We start from the raw sequence: 14,492 nt of genomic DNA on the forward strand, positions 1-14,492 counted from the left end.
GCTAGAGGTAAGGTGCCTATCTTGCCTGCGCTAGATGGACCGCGGTTCGATCCCCCGGCGTCCCATATGGTCCTCCAAGCCAGGAGTGACTTCTGAGCACATAGCCAGGAGTAACCCCTGAGCGTCACCGGGTGTGGCCCAAAAACCAAAAATAAATAAATAAATAAATAAATAAAGGTGCAGAGACCAGTAAAATAGCTTATAGGTCAATTGGGGGGATTAATTTGTTCACTTAAGCAAGGTATGTTTCGGGGGGGGGGGGGGCACTGAAAATTTTTTTCTGCCAAGGGAGTAGAAGGCTGAATAGAGAGTCTCTCTGCTCCATAGCAAAGAATTCCTCCCCTGTGATGAAACTTTGTGATGAAAGCTTGCATATTTGTATCTGCCTCTGTGTGCTTGTGTGTGTGCGTGTGCTATTCTCTCACATTTCCCCAAGTGTAATTAATTTGTTAATCCACTGCCATGTTTCCAGAACTTTCTGCCAGCCATGTCTGTGCCAGATAGCATCCTGGGCTATTTTTGGGTCTCACTCTCCAACAGGAAGGGGGCACCAGGCTCCTATGTCATCTGCTTCCTCAGCTGTTCATGTGTACGGTGCTGCCCACTGGCTATCAGGCTCTTGGAGATAGCTCAGTGATGTTGCCTTTGCTTCACTTGTGCAACCCTGTTATTCTTCCAGTGACTCCCAAGCCAAAGCAGCCTCTCATGGCCACCGGATAGGACAGTCTGGATGAAAAGAAGAGTTCAGATGAGTCTAATTTTAGGGCCAGCATGTGAGGATAAGGAAATGCAGAGGTGGACAAAACATAACCCAGGGTTAGTGAGGGGACTCAGGCAGACACACAGGAGATCTAGGTTCCATTCCCATGGTTGGTCCTGCTGAATACAGTACCAGGATATTCCCTTGAACACAACCAAGTGTGATCCCTTTCTTACCCCTCAAAAATGCTCCAATTCCCACTAGCAAACACAACTTTTTTTTTTTTTGAGTCACACTTGGCAGTGCTCAGGGGTTGCTCCTGGCAGGCTCAGGGGACTATATAGGATGCCGGGATTTGAACCACCGAGCTTTCTGCATAAAAGGCAAACACCTTACCTTCATGCTATCTCTCCTGCCCCCAACACAACATATTTTAATAAAAGGAGTAAAATTGGGGTTTCAACTGGAAGCCTTGGCCACACCAGGAGGACTCTCCATACTGTCATAGCAGTCTAACAGTGCTCAGGGCTTACTCCTGGCTCTAATATAAAATATTTACCAGGGGCCAGAGTAGTAGCACAGTGGGTAAGGTGATGCATGCCTTGCATGCAGTCAACCCAGATTCGATCCCTAGCATCCCATATGATTCCCTGAGCTGGCCAGGAGTGATTCTTGAGTGCTGAGTCAGAAAATAACCCCTGAACACCACTGGGTGTGTCCCAAAAACAAAATAAACAAACACAGAAGAAAAATGGTTACCAGCATCTCATGTTTAATGCTGAATGCAATGCAAATGGGTGGGATGCAGGACAGTGTGTGTATAGGGAATGGGTGGGATGCAGGACAGTGTGTGTATAGGGAAATTTCCAACTCTAGATATTTAGAAAAGAAGATGGGAATCGGGGCCGGAGAGATAGCATGGAGGTAAGGCCTTGCATGCAGAAGGTCGGTGGTTCGAATCCTGACATCCCATATGGTCACCCGAGCCTGCCAGGAGCGATTTCTGAGTGTAGAGCCCTGACTAATCCCTGAGTGCTGCCGGGTGTGACCCCAAAACAAAAACAAAACAAAACAAAACATATAAAAGAAATACAACGGGTGACACTATAGTGAGCCGCAGCCACTGAAAGATTATGAAGGAGTAGTAACTTCAGGCTCCCCAATTTAATAAGCTAAAGAAAAGAGGGGGGCCAGCTTCTTGAGAATCCGATCTACAGCAATTCACCCTAGAACAGTCTGAATAAATACAGTGAAATAACAAACTTGAACACCCATCACTAATGAATGCTGGGGAAGGCTCAGGTCCTGGACCCAGGGATTGTGTGCCAGGAACCGGAACCAATCCAGTCTAAGATGATGCTCTGCGGCTGCAAAGGGGGGGGGGGTGTCAGGGCCACTATTTCCATGACCTCTCTGTGACTCCACAGTCAGCTCCAGGCTCTCGGCTCCCTGAGCCTGCACAGGGACCCACACTCCAGGGAAAAGCTGCCACTGGCTGCGCAGACTCCCAGAGGATGGCCTGGAGGAGCTGGAGAGCGGCTGGGAAAGTCAGAGCTCTGGGGACTCAAGGTCACACAAGGACATGTGCACACACATACACACTGTCCTTCCTTTCCTTTCTCCCTGGAGCAACTTGGATCTCAGAGTTGTGCTTCTACAAGACTGGTGCCCTCTTTTGTTTTTGTTTTTGGACCACATCCAGAAGTACTCATCATGCACTAATCCTGGGACTGCGCTCAGGTATCACTCCTGGCGGTGCATGATGGACCATATGGGATGCCAGGGTTCGAACTTTAGCCCCTGGACCCGTTTGTCTTTCCCTAATCCCATGCCGGGTTGGAGAGATGGTTCAGACCCAAGGCATCTGCCATGCACAACATAGAAGGTCCCCCAGCACTGCCAGGAGTGACTCTGAGCAGGAGTAAGCCATGAGGCAAGTGTGTCCCCCTCCCCAAAACAAATCCCCAAAACTCCACGAGCAGATTTCCAGCCTCAGGGGTTTCCCCCCCATCCCCACTACACATCCCACCCAGCTAGGGCTAGGTTGGCTGGGTACCAGGCCCCGTCCTGGGCTGGATGCAGACGCAGGTAGGCCGCAAGGTGGCACCCGACACCCACCTTATCTAGAAACCACGCCCAGCTCATAGCTACGCCCTCTCCAGCGCACTCCACATCCCTGTGCTCAGCTCCCGGGTGGTGGTGGTTCCCCAGGGGCCTTGTGCTGGGAACGTGACTCAGCGCTTTGATGCAGCCAAGACTTGCCCATGCCATCCAGATCCAGGCCGCCCGCTGCACCTTCGGCCTGGGCTGGCAAAGGTCCCCCCAGACCCTCTCCCAGAAGCCAACACCTCCAGTTCTTAGGTCTAGGGGACTGGGGCCTTTGCCTCACCTCCAGCTCCCACTTGATCCCAGATTTCCAGTGCCTTGGAAGCGGAGGGTCGCTGGGGGTCGTTAGGGAGTGGGTGGGGAGGGTTGAATGACTTGACCTGGCCTGGTGCCTTCTCGGGACCTACTGGGGTTTGCTCTGGGTTTGGTGCTCTTGAGCATGAGTTCTTTCTCGGCAGGAGGGGGCTCCTACCTGTCAGGTTTGGAGAGCAAGCGAGAGAGGGAGGGAATGAATGAATGAGTGAGTGAATGAATGAATGAGAAAGTTACTCAATGAATGGGAGAATGTGTGAGTAAATGAGAGAATGAGAGGGCCAGAGAGGTTGCACAGTGGGTAGAGTTTGCCTTGCTTGTGACCTGCCCAGGTTCCATCCCCGGCATCCCATATGATTCCCCAAGCCTGCCAGGAACGATTTCTGAGCACAGAGCCAGAAGTAACCCCAGAGTGCCACTGGATGTGGCTCCCCAAAAAAATAAATAAATAAAAGAGAGAGAGAGAGAGAGAGAGAGAGAGAGAGAGAGAGAGAGAGAGAGAGAGGAGAGAATGATTCAATGAATGAGCAAGTGAATGAAAAAAAGAGTGATGGGCAAATTAGTAAGTGAATGAATGAAAGACTGAGTAAGTAAATTAAAGAGTGTGAATTCGTGATGGAATGAATGAGTGAATAGAATGACTACATGAGGTGATGTCCTCAAGGAGTCTTGGAGGTGCTGTGCTGGGCCCCATGGCAGCCTCCAGCTATGCTGCTAGCTTGGAGCTGCGGCCTCTCTGTTTTCTCATCTGTGGGGACATTGGAAGGTTCCTCAGAGCTGCAGTCAGTGACCACAGACCCTTTCAGCTGCCCAAACCACCCCCAAGCCCCCCTCCATGTGGACCTGCAAACCTGACAGGTGAAACTGGGTGGCATTTGCTGGCGCCTCGGTGACTAATGGGGTCTCCCAGTTCCCAGTGTCAGACCCAAATCTCCAGTGAATTGGACTCCAGAGGGCAGCTGAGAGCTGGGATGGGACCTCCCGAGATGAGTCATCTGGCCAGATGATAGGGCAGAACAGTGTCCCTGTATTGTCACCTGTTGGTTCCTGGACTATGGCTGGTTCTGGCTTTCATGGGGTGCTGGGGGATAGGGATGACAGCACTTCAGGGTTATTCTTTACCCGGTATCAGGACCAGCTTTGGTGTCATGTTCCATCACTCCAGGCCTCTGACCAGGCACCAAGTACAGGGCACAGCTCCATCCTGTGACCCAGGAGAGGTGGCCACAGACCCTTTTGAGTTCCAGGCTCTGAAGGGTGGATAGAATTAAAAAAAAAATGTGGGGCATGAGAGAGAGTCCGCAGAGAGGGTGTTTGCTTTCCATGTGGCCAACCTGGGTTTGATCCCTGACATCTTTTTTTTTTTTTTTTTTTTTTTTTTGGTTTTTGGGCCACACCCGGCGGTGCTCAGGGGTTACTCCTGGCTGTCTGCTCAGAAATAGCTCCTGGCAGGCACGGGGGACCATATGGGACACCGGGATTCGAACCAACCACCTTTGGTCCAGGATTGGCTGTTTGCAAGCCGCTGTGCTATCTCTCCGGGCCCGATCCCTGACATCTTATAGGGTCTCCCAAGCCTTCCGGGAATTATTTCTGAGCACAGAAGCAGAAGGAATCCCTGAGAACTGATGGGTATAGTCCCAAAACTAAAATAAACAAAAAAGTGATGAGAGTGATGAGGGCAGGTGGGGCCCTTACCTTGCATTCTGCGACCCCAGTTCAATCCCCAGCATCCTATATGGTTCCTAAGCTCTCAAGAGTGCAGAACCAAGAGGAAGCCCTGAGCACTACCAGGAAGTGCCCCCACAAACAACATGCCTTTTTCTCTGCTGGGTTTGTTCCTATTTCCTAGGAGGAGCAGACACCCCCACCCCAGGCCTGGTCACCCCCACCCTCTTCCTAGGCTGAAGATGCTCTGAGGACCTACGTGGACCCACTTTCAGCCGGGGGCTTCTGAACAGCTGCTGGGACAAGGCCCAGACTTTATTACAGCTCTTGGGGTGTCTGCAGGTGCATTTGCCCAAGTACCCCACCTCTACCGAAGCTACAGTGTGGGGTGCTGCTCAGACGGTAGCTTATTCATTCACTCACTCATTCATTCATTCAGTCACTACCAAGAAGCTGTAACTCCAGAAAGAGCAAAGCCCAAAGCACCCCAGCCAGACTCTACACGCTCGGCTTGAGAACCTCTAGGGCCCCTCAAACTTTCAGTGGTTATCATTGAACCATAGACAAGAAAAACTGCTTAGGGCCAGAGCAATAACATAGCAGGCGGGAGAGGGGGACATTTGCCTTGCAAGTGGTGACCCAGGTTCGATCCTTGACATCCCATTTGGTCTCCAGAACCTTGCTGGAGCGATTCTTTTTTTTTTTTTTTTTTTTTTGGTTTTTGGGCCACACCTGGTGACGCTCAGGGGTTACTCCTGGCTATGCGCTCAGAAGTCGCTCCTGGCTTGGGGGACCATATGGGACGCCGGGGGATCGAACCGTGGTCCGTCCTAGGGTAGCGCAGGTAAGGCAGGTACCTTACCTTTAGCGCCACCGCCCGGCCCCTGGAGCGATTCTTGAGCACAGTCAGGAGAAACTCCTGAGCTCAGCTGGGTGTGACACCCCCCCCCCCAAAAAAAAAAGAAAACAGAAAAACTGCTCACTTTTAGTGAGTGGGAGGGAACTGGGGTGTCCTGGGGCAGGAAGCCAGGCTGTGCTGCCAAGTGAGGGGCCAGGGCAGTTGGGGGCAGTATTCGCCGAGCTGTGGGAGGCCTAGAGTGGGGGTTAGGGGGCTCTGGCAGACTCAGCCTCTGCTTAATTCCTTGGCAAATAGCAAACTGGGAGGACCCAGCTTCAAAGGGCCCCTGGCAGGACCGGAAAGGGACAAAGCCATGTCTCCGAAGGCTCAGGCCTTTGGTGGCTGATTCTCTGAATTCTAGAAGCTGCCGCCTTCACAGGGAAAGGGAGGCCAGCCCCTCCTTCCAGGAACAGCCCACAAGCAGGGTGACCGGGCCTTGCTGGGAACAGCTGGGGAGCCTGGGCCCCTGAATCACCACCTTCTCCTCTGTCCACCTGACACCCGGTGAACCAGGGGCAGTGATCAAGTGCCTCCTGCGACATCACTGCATGGCCCCGGTGGCCCCCCCACTTTGCCATTCCCCTGGGCCGCAAGAATGTGTCAGCTCACCTCATTGTTAAGGCAGTGCCCCCCCTCAGTCCTTCAGCAGGCCCGGGCCTGCCATCTGGCCACCCTACCCCACTCCCGGAGCTGGGAGGTCAAATACACCTGTTTACCTGGGAGGGCCAGACTCCCCCACCTCACCCCCCTCAGGCCCTGCCCCTCCCAGAGCCCTGGTGCTGGCTTGTGGGGGGCAGCACTGCAGGAGGCCCGGTCCCTTTGTTCCTGGAGTTTATTTTCTTTTTTTTTTTTTTCCTTTGGATTTTGGGCCACACCCGGCGGTGCTCAGGGGTCACTCCTGGCTGTCTGCTCAGAAATAGCTCTTGGCAGGCACGGGGGACCCTATGGGACACCGGGATTTGAACCAACCACCTTTGGTCCTGGATCGGCTGCTTGCAAGGCAAACGCCGCTGTGCTATCTCTCCGGGCCCTGGAGTTTATTTTCAAGGTTGGGGGCTGTGGGGGGCTCTCAGACCTACAGACATCCCACAAGAGCAAGGCGGCTGGCCCTGGGCAGCAGGAAGGGACCCCAAGTCTGAGCTTGGCGTCAAGTCAGAGCTCACCCAGCGGGACACGAATCAAGGGCTCCTAGTTTTTGGGGAGGGGAGAGCAAGTGATAGGACAGTGGGGAGGGGACTGGCCTTGAAGGCCCAAGACCTGAGTTCAATTCCAGCTGCCCATATGGTCTCCAGAGGCCCGCCAGGTGTGATTTCCTGAGCATAGAGCCAGGATTCAGTCCTGAGCATCGGCAGGTGTAGCCCAGACAGAAGTGAAGCCCCGTGGAGAGCTGGTTACACAGGGTGGGGCTGTGGACAAGGAGGCACGAAGATGAGCCCCCTCCCACATCTGGTGTGACAAGTGCCAGGTTAGGAAGAGATAGGAGGGTTAGGGAGCACTTGCCTTACTCATGCATGAGATCCTGGGTGGTCACCCCGCAAGCTGTGGTGGGATCGACCCCCAAACACCAAGTCAGGATTAGCTGATCCCCAAATATGGCTCTTGGGGCACCCACAAAACCAAAATGAATACAGAGAGGAGAGCCCAGGAGGCCTGGTGGCTGGTGGGGAGCAGTGTGTGTTGGGGCGTCTCCAGCTTGGTGCGTGGGAGTGGGGACACAGGGAACCCTAATATAGCTTGAGTACCTGGTGTTGGTGAGCTTGGCTGCTAGGTACAAATCAATGTGGTCACAGGCTTTTGTGGCTTTGATGTTGGATTTTGGGGTTTTGGGGGGTCACACCTGGCAGTGCTTGCTGATGGCTCCTTGTTTGTGGTGCTCTGAGAACCATGTGCGTCTGTGGCTCGAACCCCAGCCTCCTACCAGCAAGGCTGTGCTCAACCCACTGATCGCATGCTGGCCCAACATCAGGAACCTTCAGAAGCCACGGAAGCCTGTGTTTGTGCCCCTTTCGGGGAGCTCTAGCAGGAACTTGCCCTCCCCCACTTTCCTCTTCAGGCAGGCCCAGGCAGCAGGGGCACAGGCCAGGAGCTCTGCTGGTCTAGGAGGCGAATCCCCCTTGCTGGGTTTGGCGGCTGATCAGGAGGCCCCTGGGTCCTGCAAAGCTGGGGAATGAGGTGTGGAGTGGGAGAGGCAGAGTGCTGTGTGGAGGGTGAGGGGAAAGTTGGGGTGCTGAGACCCCTGGGGAGGCTGGTCTAGCTCAGTCCATCTCACCCCACCCTGCCTGCTGAGTGTGTTTGGAGAAATATTTGGAATAATTAGGAAATGAAGGCAGTGAGTGAGCTGGGAAGGCTGTGGGCTGGGGGCCAGAGGAATGGGCCAGGGGCCTGGATGGGGCTGTGGGGCGAATTGTACTTGTTTGGCGGCACTCGTGTGTGTGTGTGTGTGTGTGTGTGTGTGTGTGTGTGTGTGTGTGTGTGTGTGTGTGTGTGTGCAAGGACTCTAGGCTGTGTCCCCTGGCTAGAGAGGCCAAGAGGACAGGCAGGGCAAGGCTGGGGCAGGGCGGGCGAGCCCAGACAGGTCCTCTCAGTGGGGGGCAAGAGCCCAGCCAGCAGCCCTGAGTCCCCAGGCCAGAGAGGGTGGCACTGTCCTGCCTTCCCCACTCTACCTCACCCACACTATGGGGGTCAAGTCTCCACATTGTGTGGATAGGAGGTTCAGCTCTCCCCACAACTCCCCCGATGCCAAAGGCCTCCCTGGGGACACCGAGGCAGGGGCAGGCCATGAGCCTCTGCTGGTATTCAGAGCCTCACCCAGGCCAAGCTTCACCCCACAGAGGTCGTCCCAGGGGGTTCAAGAGATGGCACAGGGGGGAAGGCGCTTGCTTGCCTTGTCAGCTGACACTGACAGGGTCTGATTTCCAGCAGAGCCACCTGGTCCTGAACCCCACCATTGGGGATCCCTAAACTCAAGTGCCAGGAGTGAGCCCTGAGCCCCACCAGACATATCCCTAATACCCATCCGCAAAAAAATAAAACCCAACCACGAGGTCTCCCCCAAAAAACTGGTTCTGGGGTTTCTCCTTGAAGAAAGTGACAAGCTGGACCTTTTTGTTCCTTTTTTTTTTTTTTTTGATTTTAAAAAACTTTAATTTGAAAAATTTTGTATCGTAAATAACTTTCCGTGAAAAAAGGTTAAGTTGCCCCATGGGGGGTGTGTGTGAAGGCGGAAGTGGGTGGATCCAAGTCTGGCGGGGAGTGGGGGGCTCAGGGTGGACTGAGTGAGGATTCCTCCACCCCCCCACAAGTGCAGACCAGCAGCGTGGGGGGACCATGGCCCCGCGCCCCAAGTTTCTCTCACACAGACGTTCCTCCCCGCTAGGGCTACAGCTACTCTGGCTATATTAGTTTGTCCCTCCGCAGCCTGGGCCCCCCCCCCCAGCACCCCCAACTACCTCTGCTCTCAGCCCTGGGTCAGGCTTGAAGATCCAAGATCCAGCCGCTCCACCTCCCTGCCTGGCCCCCACCTCCAGGGCCTTAGAGAAAATTTCTGGGCCGTGCTGTACCAACTTGGGGCACGCTGTCCCCCTCCCCCCTCCGCTCCGCAGGGCCCTGGGGAGGCTTTGACGGGAGCTGCCTCGACCCTGGCCCCCGGGGGGTTAATTTGCTGTCAGCTAATTAGTATCTGTTGTACCTGGGATCTTTCTCTGGATAGAGACCTGGGAGAAAGGGGGAGCAGCAGGGTGCTGGAGCTACCCTAGGGTAACCCCCTCCCCAGCACTGTCCTTGCCCCCCAGTCCAGGCCCCCCCAGACAGTAACAGTTCCTCAGTCTCTGGTGCCTGGGGCAGGGCCGACAAAGTCCAGAAGTTCAATAAAACACTGTATGGAGAGTGGAGGTGCGGGGAGGCAGCAAATCCGGTCCCATGGGGCCCCCAGATCCTTCTGAGCTTGCAATGGGGGCAGTCTGGGCTGGAGGCTGGGTGCCCTGGCCTGGCCTGCAGCGGGTCATGGTGGGAGGCGATGTTGGTGTGTGAGTGTGTGGTGGGGACAGTCTGGGCCCAGCCTGGGGCGCTGTCCAGAGGTGTGGGTGGAAATCGGGGGGCTGCTCCTTTCTTACAAGAAGGCGCCCACGCTGGTCCAGTCCTGCAGTTCTGCGGCCAGGGCCGCGTCTCCAGCCTCGAAGAGGGGCTCGGGGGGCAGACAGCCGCTGCCATTCTCGTCCCAGGGGTGCTGCAGGAAGGAGGTGGCCAGGAAGGTCTCGTCGAAGTCCAGGCTGTCGGCGGCGGCCTCGTGCTGGCCGGGCGGTCCCCAGGGCGCGGGACAGTCGATGTGGCGGCCGTGCACCGTCAGGTCCAGGTCCACGTCGGTGGTGGCTGGGCTCAGCGGGGGACTCAGCTCCAGGGTCTCCAGGGCGCTCAGCTCCCCGCCCAGCGTGCCCGCGTCGAAGATGGTCTCCCAGTCAAAGCTGCCCTTGAGGGGTTCCAGCTCGCTCTGTTCCTCCTGGGTCAGCAGCACCAGGCTGCTGGGGGCCCGGGGCGCCTTGGCCACCCGCTTGGGCAGCGGCTGCTTGCGCTTGTGGCCCAGCCGGCCCTCGCCCGCCGCCCCCCAGCTGGCCTCCCCCGTGGCCGCCTCGAAGTCGCGCAGCAGCTGCTGGGCCTCGGCGTTGACGCTCAGCGGCCCGGGCCAGGGCGAGGCGCTGGGCTCCTGGGGGGCGGCGGTGGAGGTGGCCGTGGGGGAGGCCTTGGTGGCCCCAAGGCTGCCGGCGGCGTTGGCAGCGGCCGGGCGGGCGAAGGCCGGGTGGATGTGCACGGGGGTCAGCCGCCGCTTCTTGAAGGCCCCGTTGAGCAGCCTCTCGGCGTACTGGGGGTCGATGCGCCAGAAGCCGCCCTTGCCCGGCTCGTCCTTCTCCCTCGGCACTTTGATGAAGCATTTGTTCAGGGACAGGTTGTGGCGGATGGAGTTCTGGGGGGGGGGGCGAGAGGGGAGACAGGGTCTGGGGTGAGTGGAGGGGGTCCCCCATCCACCCGGGGTCCCCCACCCACCCAGCCCACCCTGCACCTCTCTAAGGGGTCTGGGAAAGGGAGGCGCTGCTGTGTGTGTGTGTGTGTGTGTGTGTGTGTGTGTGTGTGTGTGTGTGTGTGTGTGTCGGGGGGCAGCTCTGGGACACCAGCCACCAGCCAGCCCAGGCTTCTTTTGTTCCCTGTTGCTGGGATATGGGCCTGTGCAGTCATCCGAGCCTGGCCACCCGCGGCCGCCCACACCCCCTCACCCCACTGCTGAGGCCTCTGGCCAAAGGCCTCTGCTCCCCCACACCTCCCCAGGGGCCTGGACCCCTGTTGCCTGCGCCTCGGGCTGTTGGTTGTCTTTGGAACCCGTGTATCATACGGTGCTGCTGAGCATGTAAACTTTGTGAGTGTGTGTGTGTGTGTGTGTGTGTGTGTGCCATGATGAGGTGGCAGTTACTCCCATAACTGTTGAGCCTACCGCTGGCCTCCCTCTCACCCCCCACCCCAAGCTGGGAGTCACAGGTCATCACTGTACTCAGAGCACAGTGCTCAAGCCTGGTGGCAACCCACATCCCACTGCCTGAGTTTTCCAGGTGGGCGGAAGGAAGCATGCTGGCACTCTGCCTTCTCAGAGGCTATGGATGGCACCACCCTAGGGCAAGCAAAATGCCAAAAAAGCTCCAGTCTCTCGCACAGAGGTGTCTGGGCAAGAGTCACTGGTCTCTCTCCTGATGCCTCACTCATGCCAGGCTGCATAGGGGGGGTCTGGGGTAGGCAGAGATCCCCCCCTCGGTGTTTACTGCCTGCTGGCCTCGTGCCACTCTGAGCCAGGTTCCTGACACCAGGAACTGGAAGCCAGGGCGGCAGGAGGCCCTTCGGAAAGCACCTGGCTCAGGTAATTGTCCCTTGGGGAGGCTGAGTGAGAAGTGAGGGAGGTGGGGAGGCAGGAACTGGAGAGGGGTACGTGGGGGGGAGCTGGGCAGAACTGAGAGATGACACACACACACACACACACACACACACACACACACACACACAGCCCTATTCCAACATAGTGAGATGTCTTACCCCTAATAGTCTGCCCCAGCCACACTTCCCAACCAACCCAGAAGAAAGCGTCCTGAGCAGAGGAGAGATGTCCAAACTGTCCTTGGGCCAGGCAGTGACCAGTAATTCTAGTATCTAGGCCCAAAAATGGCACTCCAAGCGCTCTTTCCAATGACCCCAGTGACCCCTGTTCCTTCCAACACTACCCAGCCTGGTCTGTGGGTTTGACACTCGAGAAGAAACATTTTCTCTGCCTGGATCTTCAGACGCACCCCCCCCCATCTCTGACTATCATCTCTGGGGCACCCTAAGGAAGGTTCTTTGGCAGGTCATCCCCTTCCCACCCCCCTGGATGATGGGGTGAAGCCCAGTGCGGTAAGAGAAGGGAAGGGGAGGGAAAGAAAGGGAAGGGAGAGGCAGGGCCCCCCTCACACCCCTGCAGGCCCTGGGCCTCCCCTACCTGCCAGGTGGGGTCTGCGTGGCGGAAGTAGCAGAAGTTGTCGGTGATCCACTTGTAGATGGCCGACAGGGTGATCTTGGTGGCCTTGCTGGCCTGCATGGCCATGCAGATGAGGGTGGCGTAGGAGTAGGGCGGCTTCACCCGCGGGTTGGTGCTGTAGTCCACGTCGTCGGGGGGCTGGGCCTGCAGCACCCCCGGGGGCGCGGTCCGGGGCGTGCAGGACGAGGTGGGCTTGCCCGGGGTGTGCGGCTGCCCCAGGCAGGCTGGGTCAGCGGCCAGCGGGGAGCCGGGCGCCACGGAGCCTGGCACCTGGTGGTAGCCGTGGGGGTCCCCGGTGCCCCCGGCCGGCAGGGTCGGGGCCTTGGCGTTGAGGATGGAGAATTCCTGCAGCCACTGCAGGCTGGTCAGGCTGTCATCCAGGGCGTCGGGCTCCTCGGGGCTGGCCTCGGGCCCGGGCTGCTCCTCCGCCGCTCCCGAGAGGCGCAGCCAGCTCTGCGCCATGTCTGCAGGGACGCTCCGAGGGGGCGGTCAGCGGCCCCGGCCAGAGCCGCCCGCCGGGCCCCGCCGCTCCCGTTACGCGGCCATTCGGCTCCTCCCAGCGCGTTTGCGGTGCCTGCGGGGACCAAGAGGCCGCTGAGCCCCGGCCCGGCTGGGGAGGGGGTGGGCAGCTCGTGTGCCCATCTCGGACGCAACGCGCCCCGCAGCCAAAGTGGGGTCGGAGACGCTCAGAAGCCCTGTCCGGCCAAGCTCACCCACCTGCAACCCAGGGGTCCTCCTCGATCCTTCTCTCTCTGTTTATTCATTATGTTTTTAATTTTTTGGTTTTGGGGTCACACCCGGAGATGCTCAGAGGTTCCCCCTGGCTCTGCGCTCAGAAATCTCTTCTGGCAGGCTCTGGGGGACCAAACCCAGGTAGGCCGTGTGCAAGGCTGTGTGTGCTCCCTGGGAGGCTTTAAAGGAAACTGTCAAACTTGGGGTGGAGGGTCTGGGGGTGTCTCTGAAGAGGGAACCCCGAGTCTGCCCAGCCGCAAATTGGATATGGGGGTGGTAGCCCGGTTGGGGAAGGAAGGGGTCAGTAGATGATGGTGCAGTCGACAAGGCGGGCTGGTCCTTGAACTGGTCATCAGGAATGGGGGGGAGATGGGGGACCCCCGGGGAAAGAAGAGTTTCGGTGGAAGTGAAAGTCTCCCCGAAACTCTCCGGATCCGCTGTCAGTCCCCCGGACCCGCTACTTCCATCGGGGACCACGGGGCAGGCAGCCTGCGGCCCTCCCGCCTCCGTCCCTTACCTGGCTCGGAGCGCAGCCCAGGCCACGGGAAGGTTCTCGAAGTTCCTCCCGCCTCCCGCGTCTCCCCGCCCGCAGCTCCAGCGCCCCAGCGGCGGGCCTCGTCGCCTCCCCGCCCGACGGCGCCTCTCTGAGCGCCAGTGGCCCCGGGACCGGCATTAAGTAGCGGCTCCGGAGGCTTCGCTCGCTGCCATGGCGACGCCCCGCCCCCGTAAACAGCTTCCGCCGCCGCGATTGGCCGAGGCGTCTCCACGGCAACGGCGCCGGCCGCTCTGCCCGCCGGCCGCGACTCGCTGGTCGCCCGCGCCGCCCCGCCCGCCCCGCTTACCCGCCACCGCGCCCGCCGCCGCCCGGACGGGCCGTTCGCCCCGGGAACCGCCCGCGGACCCGCCCCGCGCTGCCCCGGGCCCGGCGAATGGGCGGCTAGCGGCGCGCGCGGGCTCCGGCTCCCGCTCCCCCGGGCTTGGGCGCTTCGTCCCTCCGCTCCGCCCGCCCTGATGATGCGTGGACGATGCGGCCCCGGCCCTCTGCAGACGCTCGCGGGCCACCTCCCTCCCGCTGCCGCCCGGGCGTCCAGGGCCTGCAGGTCCGCGATCGCGGGGCTCCGGGGCGGCCCTCGCGGGCCAGGCTCCTCGGTCCGTGCAAGGCCACCGCGGACGCGCGCCCCGGCCCTCCCCAAGTGCCCAGGGAGGACAGCGCGCCAGGCCGGCCGGGAGCAACCTCGCCCAGCCCAGGACCCGGCCAAAGTTCCTGCCCGGGGTGGTGGCACTTGTCCCGCTGAAGTCCCCCCGCTTGCAGCGACAGGGATTAAGGAGTGCGGGTTGCCGGGCACTGGCTTCGCCTCCGCCCTGGCCCCGGCCTTTCAATTATTGATGAGGTGCAGTGTCTGGTCCAAGTGCGGCGGCAGGCAGGCAGGGGCGAGTGAGGGACGGGCCCAGAACTGGGGGGCTGCAGCCGGCTGCCCACGAGATGGCACTGGGCCCCCCATCCGCGAGGCCCCTCAGTCCAGAAATCC

The 14,492-nt window shown here is 58.8% G+C and overlaps 1 protein-coding gene across 1 annotated transcript; it reads right to left on the reverse strand.

Annotated features, from left to right (window-relative positions):
• Positions 1-8,786: 8,786 nt before the first annotated feature.
• On the reverse strand, positions 8,787-12,795 carry FOXJ1 (forkhead box J1). The gene is made up of 2 exons (XM_049770612.1): positions 12,193-12,795; positions 8,787-10,641 (listed from the first exon to the last, which is right to left on the reverse strand). Exons 1-2 carry the CDS (start codon positions 12,691-12,693, stop codon positions 9,793-9,795), a joined length of 1,350 nt encoding a protein of 449 aa, XP_049626569.1. The 5' UTR covers positions 12,694-12,795; the 3' UTR covers positions 8,787-9,792.
• Positions 12,796-14,492: the final 1,697 nt, after the last annotated feature.

This window comes from Suncus etruscus, chromosome 1 (assembly GCF_024139225.1).
Source record: "Suncus etruscus isolate mSunEtr1 chromosome 1, mSunEtr1.pri.cur, whole genome shotgun sequence".
NCBI classification, from domain to species: Eukaryota; Metazoa; Chordata; class Mammalia; order Eulipotyphla; family Soricidae; genus Suncus; species Suncus etruscus.